This window comes from Coregonus clupeaformis, chromosome 13, assembly GCF_020615455.1.
Source record: "Coregonus clupeaformis isolate EN_2021a chromosome 13, ASM2061545v1, whole genome shotgun sequence".
Taxonomy (NCBI): domain Eukaryota; kingdom Metazoa; phylum Chordata; class Actinopteri; order Salmoniformes; family Salmonidae; genus Coregonus; species Coregonus clupeaformis.
Genome location: NC_059204.1, coordinates 26,610,530 through 26,624,148, shown reverse-complemented (window position 1 = coordinate 26,624,148; position 13,619 = coordinate 26,610,530). Strand labels below are relative to the sequence as shown.

General features: G+C 45.7%; 1 protein-coding gene across 1 annotated transcript; it reads right to left on the bottom strand.

The window, feature by feature from the left end:
* Positions 1–2,825: 2,825 nt before the first annotated feature.
* On the bottom strand, positions 2,826–5,986 carry LOC121579833 (ceramide-1-phosphate transfer protein). The gene is made up of 4 exons (XM_041894758.2): positions 5,438–5,986; positions 4,214–4,272; positions 3,866–4,044; positions 2,826–3,675 (listed from the first exon to the last, which is right to left on the bottom strand). The coding sequence occupies exons 1-4, from the start codon at positions 5,505–5,507 to the stop codon at positions 3,048–3,050; spliced, it is 936 nt and encodes a 311-aa protein (XP_041750692.1). The 5' UTR covers positions 5,508–5,986; the 3' UTR covers positions 2,826–3,047.
* Positions 5,987–13,619: the final 7,633 nt, after the last annotated feature.

Below are 13,619 nucleotides of genomic sequence, written 5' to 3'. Positions count from 1 at the left end.
AAAGAGGACTGAGCACGCCCCCCATTCTCATCGACGGGGCTGTAGTGGAAGAGGTTGAGAGCTTCAAGTTCCTTGGTGTCCACATCACCAACGAACTATCATGGTCCAAACACACCAAGACAGTCGTGAAGAGGGCACGACAAAGCCTATTCCCCCTCAGGAGACTGAAAAGATTTGGCATGGGTCCTCAGATCCTCAAAAAATTCTACAGCTGCACCATCGAGAGCATCCTGACTGGTTGCATCACCGCCTGGTATGGCAACTGCTTGGCCTCCGACCGCAAGGCACTACAGAGGGTAGTGCGTACGGCCCAGTACATCACTGGGGCCAAGCTTCCTGCCATCCAGGACCTCTATACCAGGCGGTGTCAGAGGAAGGCCCTCAAAATTGTCAGACTCCAGCCACCCTAGTCATAGACTGTTCTCTCTGCTACCGCACGGCAAGCGGTACCGGAGTGCCAAGTCTAGGTCCAAAAGACTTCTCAACAGCTTCTACCCCCAAGCCATAAGACTCCTGAACAGCTAATCATGGCTACACAGACTATTTGCACTGCCCCCCCCACCCCATCCTTTTACGCTGCTGCTACTCTGTTAATTATTTATGCATAGTCACTTTAACTCTACCCACATGTACATATTACTTCAACTACCTCAACTAGCCGGTGCCCCCGCACATTGACTCTGCACCGGTACCCCCCTGTATATATAGCCTCCCTACTGTTATTATATTTTACTTCTGCTCTTTTTTTTCTCAACACTTTTTTTGTTGTTGTTTTATTTTTTTTAGCACTGTTGGTTAAGGGCTGTAAGTAAGCATTTCACTGTAATGTCTGCACCTGTTGTATTCGGCGCATGTGGCCAATAAAATTTTATTTTATTTTATTTTATTTGATTAGAACCAGCGACCTTTCGGTTACTGGCACAACGCTCTTAACCACTAAGCTACCTGCCACAGTTCGGTGTGAGACGACTGTTAGATCCGATGACGTGTTTCTATGCATGAGCTTAGCTAGCCAACGTCGTCGCCATGACATCTTTGCTGCAATCATTGAAGTAATTTGTGGTGATGTCAAAATGAGGGGTGTTATACAAAACAAAGTCATCAGCAATTCGATCATCTCTAACCAATCAGAGTATCAAAGCCAATGACTAATTTTCAAAACGTCGCTTTACCAACGTGTGTCCTGGCTCTGGTCCAACCCATTGGTTTGTGGGACCAATCAGACGGTCTAGAACAGGGATGGGAAGTGGTGGTCGCATGCGGCCCGCAGACCCCCTTTTGTAGGCCCGTGACTCAATTTCCAACAAAATAAAATCAGCAGTTTTTCTCTCAATGCATTCAATTAGCCCATGTAAGCTAACATATTTTAGGTTGGTAAGTTAGTCTAGCCAGCTATCTAAACTTGTAGTAATCATGGTCTAATTACCGACAGTGGGGCCCCACTTGATTTTGTTAGTAACTCTCACTCAGCTATCATATAAAAAATAAACATTTCTCTACACTCTATTGCAAAATGTGTAGAATTGCAGGGAATTTGCTTTAAAACAGAAATGTATTTCTGTCCATGGCAAAATGAGTAGAATTGCAGGAAATTAACTCTAAACTAAATCTCTCTCCGCTAGATATTTTGCTCACACCCCCCAAGAACATTTGACTTATGGCCCCCAAAAGACTAGGGCCGGCTCTGACTGCATGTGTGGGTATGGATGTGGGTATGCAGACCCGTGAGCCACTGCGGCCCCCCATGATGAGTTCAGATTTTTTGTGGCCCCCACCCTCATCAAAGTTACCCATCCCTGGTCTAGAACGTATTTCCATTCTCGAAATCGTACGGGAGGTACTCAGATCCAGACTCATTGCAGAGAAGAAACTAATGTCTGTGGGAGTGGCGTACAGTTTGGCCGGAGCAAGGAGTTTGGGTAGCCAGGCCAGTAACATGTATCATGTGGGATTGCTTCATTTGTTTAAGTTACAGATTCATTAAAAACATTTCAACACATCAAAAAGATTCCTTCTACAGTGTCAATTTTGTAGTAATGCATACGTACTTAAACCATGACAACAACAGTAGCTAAGATCATAGTGAATCACTGCATTGTAAATGTGGTTTGGATTACCCTGAATAAAGTCCATCTGATGTGTCCAGCAGCCATAGAAGATCTTCACAAATTATCCCAGATAAAATCATTACATAATCACGATGTGGGGCATGGACAAAGTCCTTTGTCTTGCGAGTGGCCTCTGATTCAATGATGGCAATGCCGAATTACGCATCAACATACAACAACACAACAATCACTGACTTATGGAATTACATTGGCAGTATCTTCAGAATTTACAACAATACGTAATAAGTTAGACTTGTTTTTCAACCAGTCTATGGTCTTCCAACACCATAAAAAGTCCAGTATGTGATCTCACACAAACAAACAGTGACATGACAATGACTTATTAATTGTAAAATGAAGACATTTTGCTTCAGTTGACTGTTTTCACCAGCACTTTGGTCATATGGCCCCTAATACAAATTGGCCCTTTTGTTAAACTCTGTTGAGAGCACTCACTCATGATTTCTTGAGCAGCTCATTGTTCTTGCATGCATGTGAACTTTAGCCTGATAAAAGATAGTACAGCATTTGGAACAAGGCACCAGGCGATAGACTGTAAGACCTAATTCATGCTATTATGCTAAACCGAACAGTAACAATTCCCCTGTAGCTCAGTTGGTAGAGCATGGCGCTTGCAACGCCAGGGTTGTGTGTTCGTTTCCCACGGGGGGCCAGTATGAAAATGTATGCACTCACTAACTGTAAGTCGCTCTGGATAAGAGCGTCTGCTATATGACTCAAATGTAATGTGCTGGTTTTGCTATTTTATTTTCACATTGTCCTTTCCAGCATGATTCCAACCGTGGTGGATGCGTAACCTGGCCAGCGTAGTACAGCTCAGCTCAGCTTGTTCGGCACAGTAGTGTGAAAAGAGTATTACTGTAATGTCCAGATGTGGCTGGTCCCTCAGAAATATAACCCCCCCCCCTCGCTCCTTTCCTACGGCAGGTCCAGCATGCCATGCTCCTCCAGGACCCCCTGAGTTCTGTCATACACCTCTCCGATGGCCCGGACCACCCTGTTCAGCACCACGCTGGCCTCTTCCTGGTTCGTCACACACACCAGCCTGTAGAAGAAGCCCCGCTCAGGCATGGCGATGAAGGCTATCTCCGCTGCCCTGCGTACGAACCAGGAGTGGTGGTGGGCCAGGGTGTGCTGATAGGCCTCACGGCAGAGATCCGAGGGGCTCCGCAGCCGGCCGCCCACAGGCCCCTCCCCCAGCTTCTCCAGGAAGACCTGCAGCCACAACAGAGCCCGGTGCAGCCGGAGCAGAGTACGACACCCAGAGTTTGTTGTCTGCTGGAAGTCCACCAGGCCCCGGCTCAACTCAGTGTGGATCATAGAGCGCAAAGACAGGTAGGCACTGCCTGGCGCTGCCACTGAGGCCTCCATCCCCTCCTGTCCACCACCATGCGCTCTGGTCCCAGACACCAACCCCAATGCTAGGCCCACTTCTCCCTCGTCGCTGCTAGCTGCCTCCCGCAGGGCCAGGTCACGGATGATGGAAGTTTTGGTTTCAATCTCCTGAGATATGAGTCCAACCATCGGACCAAGAGCCTCCAGGAACCTGTCACAGATGGAGGAGCAGGAGGAGGAGAGAAACAATCAGCAACCACACAGAGCCCAAATAATCCACCACTCTGTTTTGAGTTCATTCACCCTGGTTCATCCAAGCAGATGTGAATGTCCCTTTTATTCAGCCAGTGACTGGCTGAAGTCTGGTCTCTGTGTCTGTGTGTCCTGCCTGATGGGCTTACTTGATGAGCTCGTCCCAGCTGGCCAGATAAGGCTGCAGCAGCACGTCATTGGTGGGTGCCGGCGTGGCCAGCAGGTGAGACAGCAGCTCCGACACCTGGAACTTCTGACCGGGACACACCCCCAGTATGGCCCCGTCCTCATCACTATCAGCCTCACTGCCATTGGACAGATGTTGAGGCTGGGCATGGGGAGGGGGGGAAGAGCAGTGGGAAAGGGAGAGGAGAGGTTAATATGAGTACATTTGGTGGTCCCTATTAAGTTCATTCCAATAAAATCCAGCTGTGCAAATAGGTTAAGAATAAGGTTGTAATTGTATTTTACCATAGTTCCATCTCTTGTTGACTTACCCTGTTTATCTGATTGTAACCTTTAAGACAAGTGTCCCAGTGGTAATCCAAACTTCCTTCTGTAAAGAGAAAGAAGACTGCTAAGATTAAGATACAATGTTTTCAAAGATCAGGGGGAAATGTGTTTACTCATCTCTATGTCAATAGAGTGGGAGGAGAGGTAGCTATGGTCTGCTAAAGAATGCAATCATAGAAACATTAGTAGCACTTTATTCTACAGTACTGTTTCCACTGGTATGTACTTGGTATTTATAACTAACTAGTACCAAATGGTGCCAACTTGTACATGTTTTGAATCCCAAAGAATCAAATGTAATGTACATGTATAGGTTATTACACGATAATGACCATTAATCATGTCATTTCTAAGTCAATACCTGGAATTTTTTTTAACTGTAAAATAAAGTGCAACCAAAACATGTAATCCTTCAGAATAGCGACAAAACCTCACTTGGCTCTGTTAGACAGACATCATTTATAATCATGAAGATAAAAGACTGTCTTTCTGAACATTCTACCAAGCTGTCACACACGGTCATGACCTCAGGGGCAAGGTGCACCCAATGGGAGTAATAAAGGCTTATTAGATCACTCATGCATTCCATCTCATATCATGAGACTGACATCTGTGATAATGGGAGATGCATGACAATAGGCCACCCTATTGATCTAAATAACATTGCTAAATACTTCTCAACCCATGGCATAATGTGTAGAATTGCTGTAAACTTGATTTAAAACTGCAACATTTTCTCTACTCCCCATGACAAAATGTGTAGTATTGCAGGAAATGTATAAAAAAATATATAAAAATTTTTCTCCGCAGTCAAGAGGGGGGCCCCTCAAATGTTAGGGGGGCCACGCAAATGTTCTGCTCGTGAGGTGGGGTGCCCCGCAACCAAATCTCGCTTAGGGCTCCCAAAAGGCTAGGGCCAGCCCTGGACAGCAGCCTAACCACCACAAGAGGAAAACAAAACTTCTATAGATTCCTAGGTCAGCAGACACCATGTGAAATTATTCTATATATCCCAAGCAACTGAGGCATGTGTAAATCAATAAAGCTACACTATATGGCTAACACATGGAATGTTTACTGTACAGGCCACATGCTCAGCCACTCACAGACAGTCACATGCTGCTAGCTCGAGTCACAGTCACACACATTCTCTAAAACACACACACAGCCTCCCCTCAGTGTTAGCTTGAGACAAATATGTTACTCACGGAGCCACATGGAACCAAGGAATAACAGTAGAACCACGATGGCCAAAGCCGCCTTGCCCTTTATCCCCATGCCGACTGCAGGGGATGTGAGTCAGCCTGGCCCTCTCTGTCCCCTCTCCCCCTTGATATGCTACTATGCCTGCCAGCTTCTATCTATCCATACCGTTGCCTCTGCCTCATGAGTGAGTTCTCTGGCCTTCTCTACTTGAACAAGCTCCCACTTAGTGTCTTTCTCTGTCTTTCTATTGACCCCTTTACCTCAGACCCCCCATCCGTTTTCCTAAGTCTGTCACCCTCCCCCTCAAACCACCAGACAAAAGTTGCTTTTGTCTCTGCTGTCGTGCCTCACTGCTTTAAGTGGCCACACCCATGACAATAGTTCTATCAGTCTTTAACTTTCTTATCTTTTCTGTTCCCATTTTCTCTCCTCTATTTCAAATTCAACCCTCTTGCTCCTGCTTTCTGCTCTGTCCTTCTTTGACTTTGTCTCCTGGCTCCCTCTCTTTTGTTTCTCTCCGTGTCAGTCTCCAATCTTGTTGCTCAATAGAAGGGTCCAGAGATTAGCTGAGTTCAGTCAGCCACTAGCTGATTAAGCAAGCGTGGTCTGTCCCACCGACCGACCAACCTGACCGACAGTAACCCCCTCTCTCTCTCCAAACTCATCATCTATTCCTACTCCACACCATTTTATATTAACAATACTTTTCTCTCATCACCCCCTTGTAAGAAAATACAACCCCACATCCAGGCTTGCCAAATTTCTAACAGCATACCAGTTAGCAACGAGCAATTGCAAGGCAGGCGGTCCTCCAAAATGATAACGGTGTTCCGTCAGGAGACTTGCTCAGCGGCCTTACTGGCGCAGTGCCAAATACTAGATGCAAATGAACCCATCAGAGATGAAAATCCACCCATCAGAGATGCGACTCAGGTCATAAGTGGCAAACTCTGCTCAACTGCTAGTGGTAGGACTTGATGGCCATCTGCTTTAGGAAGGCAAATCAGGTAGCCTAGCGGTTAGAGCATTGGGGCAGTAACCGGAAGGTCGTTGGATTGAATACCGGAGCCGACAATGTGAAAAATCAGTCGATGTGCCCTTGAGCAAGGCACTTAACCTTAATTTGCTCCATGGGCGCCGTACTACTATGGCTGACCCTGTAAAACAACATTTCACTGCACCCATCCAGTGTATGTGACAAAAAATATAATAGCAAGCGCCATGCTTATTTTGCATGCTGTGTAAGAGTGGAATGAACACTGTGTAAAAATGTTGTTTGTTGTTCCTGTCTTACTTATTTATCATCCGATGTGGACTGTATACTGTACATACTCTGACAATGCTATCATGCCCTCTATACTATTTAAATTCCACTATTGATCCAATGGAACGTCAACACAGTCCACACACTTAGAGTGCACTACGTAGTCCCATGGATGTCAAAATACTTGAACTGGACTCAAATGTTTTGGGTTTCCAAATCTATGAGCCAAGATCAATAAATTGCAGATAAAGGAAAGCCGCGGGTTCACTCAGATGTTCACTGTCATGGTGTTAACCATGTTAAAACCCACACACAATTGGAGGTTCCTGCCATAGACATCGTCATTGGATATTGTATTGGATATTAACAGGAAACCATCTGTCCTAAATAATATGGTGTAAACATTTTCAGTGAACCTGCAGTGGGTTTTCCTGCAATTTATTGAATTGCAGAGTTTGTCAATGAATAACTCTACAAAGTCTGCCCTGCCCTTTTATGTCAAAGGGAAGCGAAAATATATCAAATATATGGAAGAGCGCAATCTGGATCTTACAAAGAGAAGATTGTCTTTGCATCTGAAAGAAACATTTAGCTCGAAGCCTCTTATTCTGGAATCAGGTTTCGATGTCTTTATCCACCATTGTTACTAAAGAAAATATTCCCTTTTCACCAACACTTCTGCTAAATGACGATTCTTCCACGGAACTTATGGTTAGCGAAAAATGAATATGGCTAGCCCGGACTTACAGCAGCTAAAAAGATGGTTGCATTACGTTGGCAAGAGCCTCACTCTCTGCCATGGCGTCAATGGGTGCTTTCATTTATGGACATTGCTAACATGGAACTTTCTGTGTCCCATATGAATGGTGCTAAAGAGACAAATGTTGAGCTATTATCTACTATTATTGAAAAAAATAAGAGAACTGGTATGATATCTTGATCAGTAAACAGGGAGCATGGTGGTGGCAGCATCATGCTGTGGGGATGTTTTTCAATCGGCAGGGAAACTGGTCAGAATTGAAGGAATGATGGATGGCGCTAAATACAGGGACATTCTTGATCAGTAAACAGGGTCCTGTGTGGGTGGGGGAATGGGTGGGGGGAGGGAATGGGTGGGTGTTTTTTTTTTTTGTCTTTAGTACTAACCGTTGTCGCTTGTCTGCTTTACCATAAAATAAATAGAAATGTAGCCACAAAAAGTTTAAACAGTAGCAGTATTTGAAAAAGTTACAAACACACATATAGCTCAGTTGGTAGAGCATGGCGCTTGCAATGCCAAAATAGTGGGTTAGATTCCCGGGACCATACATACATCAAATGTATGCATGTATGACTGTCAGTTGGTCTGGATAAAAGTGTCTGCTAAATGGCATATATACAGTATTATTACAGTAGAAAAGCTCTTTCACCACGCCTATGTGACTAACAGCATAAATGTTGCTTCCTAGGTTGGTGATTGGCTGTAGACCTACAGTATGCTGACGTCAGATATTACCCTGACAAAACCTGATGACACATCCTGTAGATAGTAGGCCACATCTGAGATGTATGGGTTGATAAACTACTGGGGAATGGGGGAAATACTGTAGGTGTTCCAATATCACAATTACTGATAAACTTAGGTTATTATCAGTGGCTGTCGTGCTGTTGGGGTGGAGGAGGGGCAGAGACATTGGACTGTGGACTACTCACATTCATGTGATCAGGAGGGGAGGGGTTCTGCATAATTGTGCTTTTGTTGGAGGAAGCACATCTCTGTTTCAGGAATGTATTTTTAGAGGCACTATGCAGACGTCAGAATTCACACGGAACAAATTCTACAAGGAATACATTATTTCCTTGTTGTTTTTACATAGAGTTGTCTATCAACATTTTCTTTGCATCCAGGCAGCTGCATGATAAATGATTATCAGTATGCCTACATTTAATTTATTCCAAGGACATTTTAATTTACGTTGGTTAACATCGTTATCAAATATCAATGACAATTGTATATTGATACAGTTTTTTTGTCTTATTTCTTGTTTGTTTCACAATAAAAAATACTTTGCATCTTCAAAGTGGTAGGCATGTTGTGATACAAACCCCCCCAAAATCCATTCTAATTCCAGGTTGTAAGGCAACAAAATAGGAAAAACGATAAGGGGGATGAATACTTTTGCAAGGCGCTGTATGATTGGATTCTTACCACTCCACTTAATTTTGCACACATAGGCCATACCAGTGCGCAAATAGACTGTAACCAGAAACCTGGCATTTCTAACACCAGACCAGGCCATGTTTTTCATTGAGGCCCCCATACCAGCCAATTTCGTTTTGGGTGAGGCCCCCACACCATCCCATTCTTTCATTGAGGCCCAAGTGTTGTGACTGTCTGTGAGAAATTATGCTAGGCTTAGCACAGGCAGATTAGCTGCTGCTGCAGAGGACAGTGCAGTCGAGGTAGGGAGAAAACAGAGAAAGACAGCCACTGACACAGATGTAACCTACTGCTACCAGTTAATATTGTGGCTGTATCGTATGAAATAGTAGGCTAATTAACACTTTGTAGCGGTATTGTTAGAGAGCAGTAAAGATAACGATTTTTGTTCAGGCGCCAGGCCCGAACACACAATTGTCAATAATTCCGGCAGTACGAAAATTCCACCGCAGCACTGAACAAAGGGAGCGCAGTGCAAAAAAAAAGAAACTTCAGTGTAAAGCAGTGAAGAGAGAGAGAAATAGAGAAAAAGAGGGGGCTTAGCTGTGGTAGGCACTCAAGGCTGGAAGTATCTTCGTCCCTCTGTCTGTCCCCGTTTGTAAATTAGACTCACAAAAAGCTTCACAACAATGTTGCTAATAGTCCATGGAGAACCAAGGAATGAACGGTCCCAACAGGTTCCAAACACGTAGTTGAGAGGTACATTTTACATTTTAGTCATTTAGCAGACGCTCTTATCCAGAGCGACTTACAGTTAGTGATTACATATTTTTTTTATACTGGCCCCCCGTGGGAATCGAACCCACAACCCTGGCGTTGCAAACGCCATGCTCTATCAACTGAGCTACATCCCTGCCGGCCATTCCCTCCCCTACCCTAGACGACGCTGTGCCAATTATGCGCCGCCCATGAGTCTCCCGGTCGCGGCCGGCTGCGACAGAGCCTGGATTCGAACCAGGATCTCTAGTGGCACAGTTAGCACTGCGATGCAGTGCCTTAGACCACTGCGCCACTCAGGAGTTCACAAAAAGGTACATAGCGATCTGACTTAAAACTTTCCTACACTAATCGAAATCAAACAACACATTTTTTTGTTGTTGACATTTTAGTAATTTAGCAAATACTCTTATCCAGAGCGACTTACAATTAGTGAGTTCATAAATTTTTCATACTGGCCCCCCGTGTATACAGTGGGGAAAAAAAGTATTTAGTCAGCCACCAATTGTGCAAGTTCTCCCGCTTAAAAAGATGAGAGAGGCCTGTAATTTTCATCATAGGTACACGTCAACTATGACAGACAAATTGAGAAAAAAAATCCAGAAAATCACATTGTAGGATTTTTAATGAATTTATTTGCAAATTATGGTGGAAAATAAGTATTTGGTCACCTACAAACAAGCAAGATTTCTGGCTCTCACAGACCTGTAACTTCTTCTTTAAGAGGCTCCTCTGTCCTCTACTCGTTACCTGTATTAATGGCACCTGTTTGAACTTGTTATTAGTATAAAAGACACCTGTCCACAACCTCAAACAGTCACACTCCAAACTCCACTATGGCCAAGACCAAAGAGCTGTCAAAGGACACCAGAAACAAAATTGTAGATCTGCACCAGGCTGGGAAGACTGAATCTGCAATAGGTAAGCAGCTTGGTTTGAAGAAATAAACTGTGGGAGCAATTATTAGGAAATGGAAGACATACAAGACTACTGATAATCTCCCTCGATCTGGGGCTCCACGCAAGATCTCACCCCGTGGGGTCAAAATGATCACAAGAACGGTGAGCAAAAATCCCAGAACCACACAGGGGGACCTAGTGAATGACCTGCAGAGAGATGGGACTAAAGTAACAAAGCCTACCATCAGTAACACACTACGCCGCCAGGGACTCAAATCCTGCAGTGCCAGACGTGTCCCCCTGCTTATACTCCTGAGTGGCGCAGTGGTCTAAGGCACTGCATCGCAGTGCTAACTGTGCCACTAGAGATCCTGGTTCGAATCCAGGCTCTGTCGCAGCCGGCCGCGACCGGGAGACTCATGGGCGGTGCACAATTCGTCCAGGGTACATTTACATTTATGTCATTTAGCAGACGGGGGGGTAGAAGGATTACTTTATCCTATCCCAGGTATTCCTTAAAGAGGTGGGGTTTCAAATGTCTCCGGAAGGTGGTGAGTGACTCCGCTGTCCTGGCGTCGTGAGGGAGCTTGTTCCACCATTGGGGTGCCAGAGCAGCGAACAGTTTTGACTGGGCTGAGCGGGAACTATGCTTCCGCAGAGGAAGGGGAGCCAGCAGGCCAGAGGTGGATGAACGCAATGCCCTCGTTTGGGTGTAGGGACTGATCAGAGCCTGAAGGTACGGAGGTGCCGTTCCCCTCACTGCTCCATAGGCAAGCACCATGGTCTTGTAACGGATGCGAGCTTCAACTGGAAGCCAGTGGAGTGTGCGGAGGAGGGGGGTGACGTGAGAGAACTTGGGAAGGTTGAACACCAGACAGGCTGCGGCATTCTGGATGAGTTGTAGGGGTTTAATGGCACAGGCAGGGAGCCCAGCCAACAGCGAGTTGCAGTAATCCAGACGGGAGATTCGAGGAATGGCCGGCAGGGATGTAGCTCAGTTGATAGAGCATGGCATTTGCAACGCCAGGGTTGTGGGTTCGTTTCCCACGGGGGGCCAGTATAAAAAAAAAATATATATATATATATATATTCACTAACTGTAAGTCGCTCTGGATAAGAGCATCTGCTAAATGACTAAAATGTAAATGTTAAGCCAGTACATGTCCAGGCCCGTCTGAAGTTTGCTAGAGTGCATTTGGATGATCCAGAAGAGGATTGGGAGAATGTCATATGATCAGATGAAACCAAAATATAACTTTTTGGTAAAAACTCAACTCGTCGTGTTTGCTGAGTTGCATCCAAAGAACACCATACCTACTGTGAAGCATGGGGGTGGAAACATCATGCTTTGGGGCTGTTTTTCTGCAAAGGGACCAGGACGACTGATCCGTGTAAAGGAAAGAATGAATGGGGCCATGTATCGTGAGATTTTGAGTGAAAACCTCCTTCCATCAGCAAGGGCATTGAAGATAAAATGTGGCTGGGTCTTTCAGCATGACAATGATCCCAAACACACCGCCCGGGCAACGAAGGAGTGGCTTCGTAAGAAACATTTCAAGGTCCTGGAGTGGCCTAGCCAGTCTCCAGATCTCAACCCCATAGAAAATCTTTGGAGGGAGTTGAAAGTCCGTGTTGCCCAGCGACAGCCCCAAAACATCACTGCTCTAGAGGAGATCTGCATGGAGGAATGGGCCAAAATACCAGCAACAGTGTGTGAAAACCTTGTGAAGACTTACAGAAAACGTTTGACCTGTGTCATTGCCAACAAAGGGTATATAACAAAGTATTGACAAACTTTTGTTATTGACCAAATACTTATTTTCCACCATAATTAGCAAATAAATTCATTAAAAATCCTACAATGTGATTTTCTGGATTTTTTTCCCTCATTTTGTCTGTCATAGTTGACGTGTACCTATGATGAAAATTACAGGCCTCTCTCATCTTTTTAAGTGGGAGAACTTGCACAATTGGTGGCTGACTAAATACTTTTTTCCCCACTGTATAGGGGCGGACCCCAGCCGTGACACAGGTGTACTGTCACAATTCCCTCCGAAGCTGCCTCATCTCCTTGTTCGGGCAGGCTTAGGCGTTTGTCGTCACCAGCCTTCTAGCCAATGCCACTCCTCTTTTCAACTTTCCATTTGTTTTGTCTTGTTTTTCCCACACACCTGGTACATATCCCCTCATCAGTCTCTGTATAATTATTCCCTCTGCTCCCCCAGGTCTTTATGTGTTATTGTTCCATGTGGAGGTGTCGCTAGCTCGTGTTGAGCATTATGTTACTTTTATTGCCAGGATATTCACCCGTTTTGTTTTCCCAGTACGCATTTAAGTCGCACTGTATTTGGTTTACACATTGCTGCAGACTACTGTATTGGCTAATAAACCCTATTCTATGATTCACACCTCCTGCGCCTGGCTCCGTCCTACTCACCTTGTTACAGAATAACACATCCAAACAGCATGGAGTCAGCAGGAGTGGGGAATATGCCTGGAGTCATTGAGCGGGTCCGGGAGCATTCCACCATGTTAGCCAGCTTGGGTGAAGCAACGGATCGGGTTCTCCAGGCCATCTAGAGACTGGAGAGGGGGGGTCCAACCCTGCGGAACCAGCTGAGCGATCGGATCCAGCCACCCACACACCAGCAACCAGGGGTATTCACCTGTCTCTACCGAGGGAATACGACGGGACAGCTTCCCGCTGCCAGGGTTTCCTCCTGCAGCTGGACCTCTACTTCAACACCATCAGCCCTGCTCCATCGGATCGGGAGAAGGTGTCCGCCCTCGTCTCCTGCCTCTCGGGGAAAGCCCTGGAGTGGGCCAACGCGGTCTGGAGTGAAGGAGGAGACGCGTTGGACAGATACGGAGAGTTCGCTCGCCTCTTCTGTGCAGTCTTGGTGCGACCACGGTGGAAAGTCCAGACAATGCCTCAACCGTGAGCATTTCCCCTTTATACCTCAATTTGGCGCACGCCTTTTCCAAAATGCAGGCGACCAAATTACCACCCCATCGCTCGGGGGATTGCGCGATAAACCTCCGTTTAGACGCTGTGCCACCCAGGAGTCATGTATATCCCCTGTCGCAGGCTGAAACTGAGGCTA

Excerpts from the sequence above, each read along its gene's own strand:
- LOC121579833 (XM_041894758.2), bottom strand. The coding sequence starts at position 5,507 with ATGGGGATAAAGGGCAAGGCGGCTTTGGCCATCGTGGTTCTACTGTTA. Across the intron at positions 4,273-5,437 it reads CCTTGGTTCCATGTGGCTCC|AAGGAAGTTTGGATTACCAC; the intron begins GTGAGTAACATA and ends TTCTCTTTACAG. Across the intron at positions 3,676-3,865 it reads AGCTGGGACGAGCTCATCAA|GTTCCTGGAGGCTCTTGGTC; the intron begins GTAAGCCCATCA and ends CATCTGTGACAG.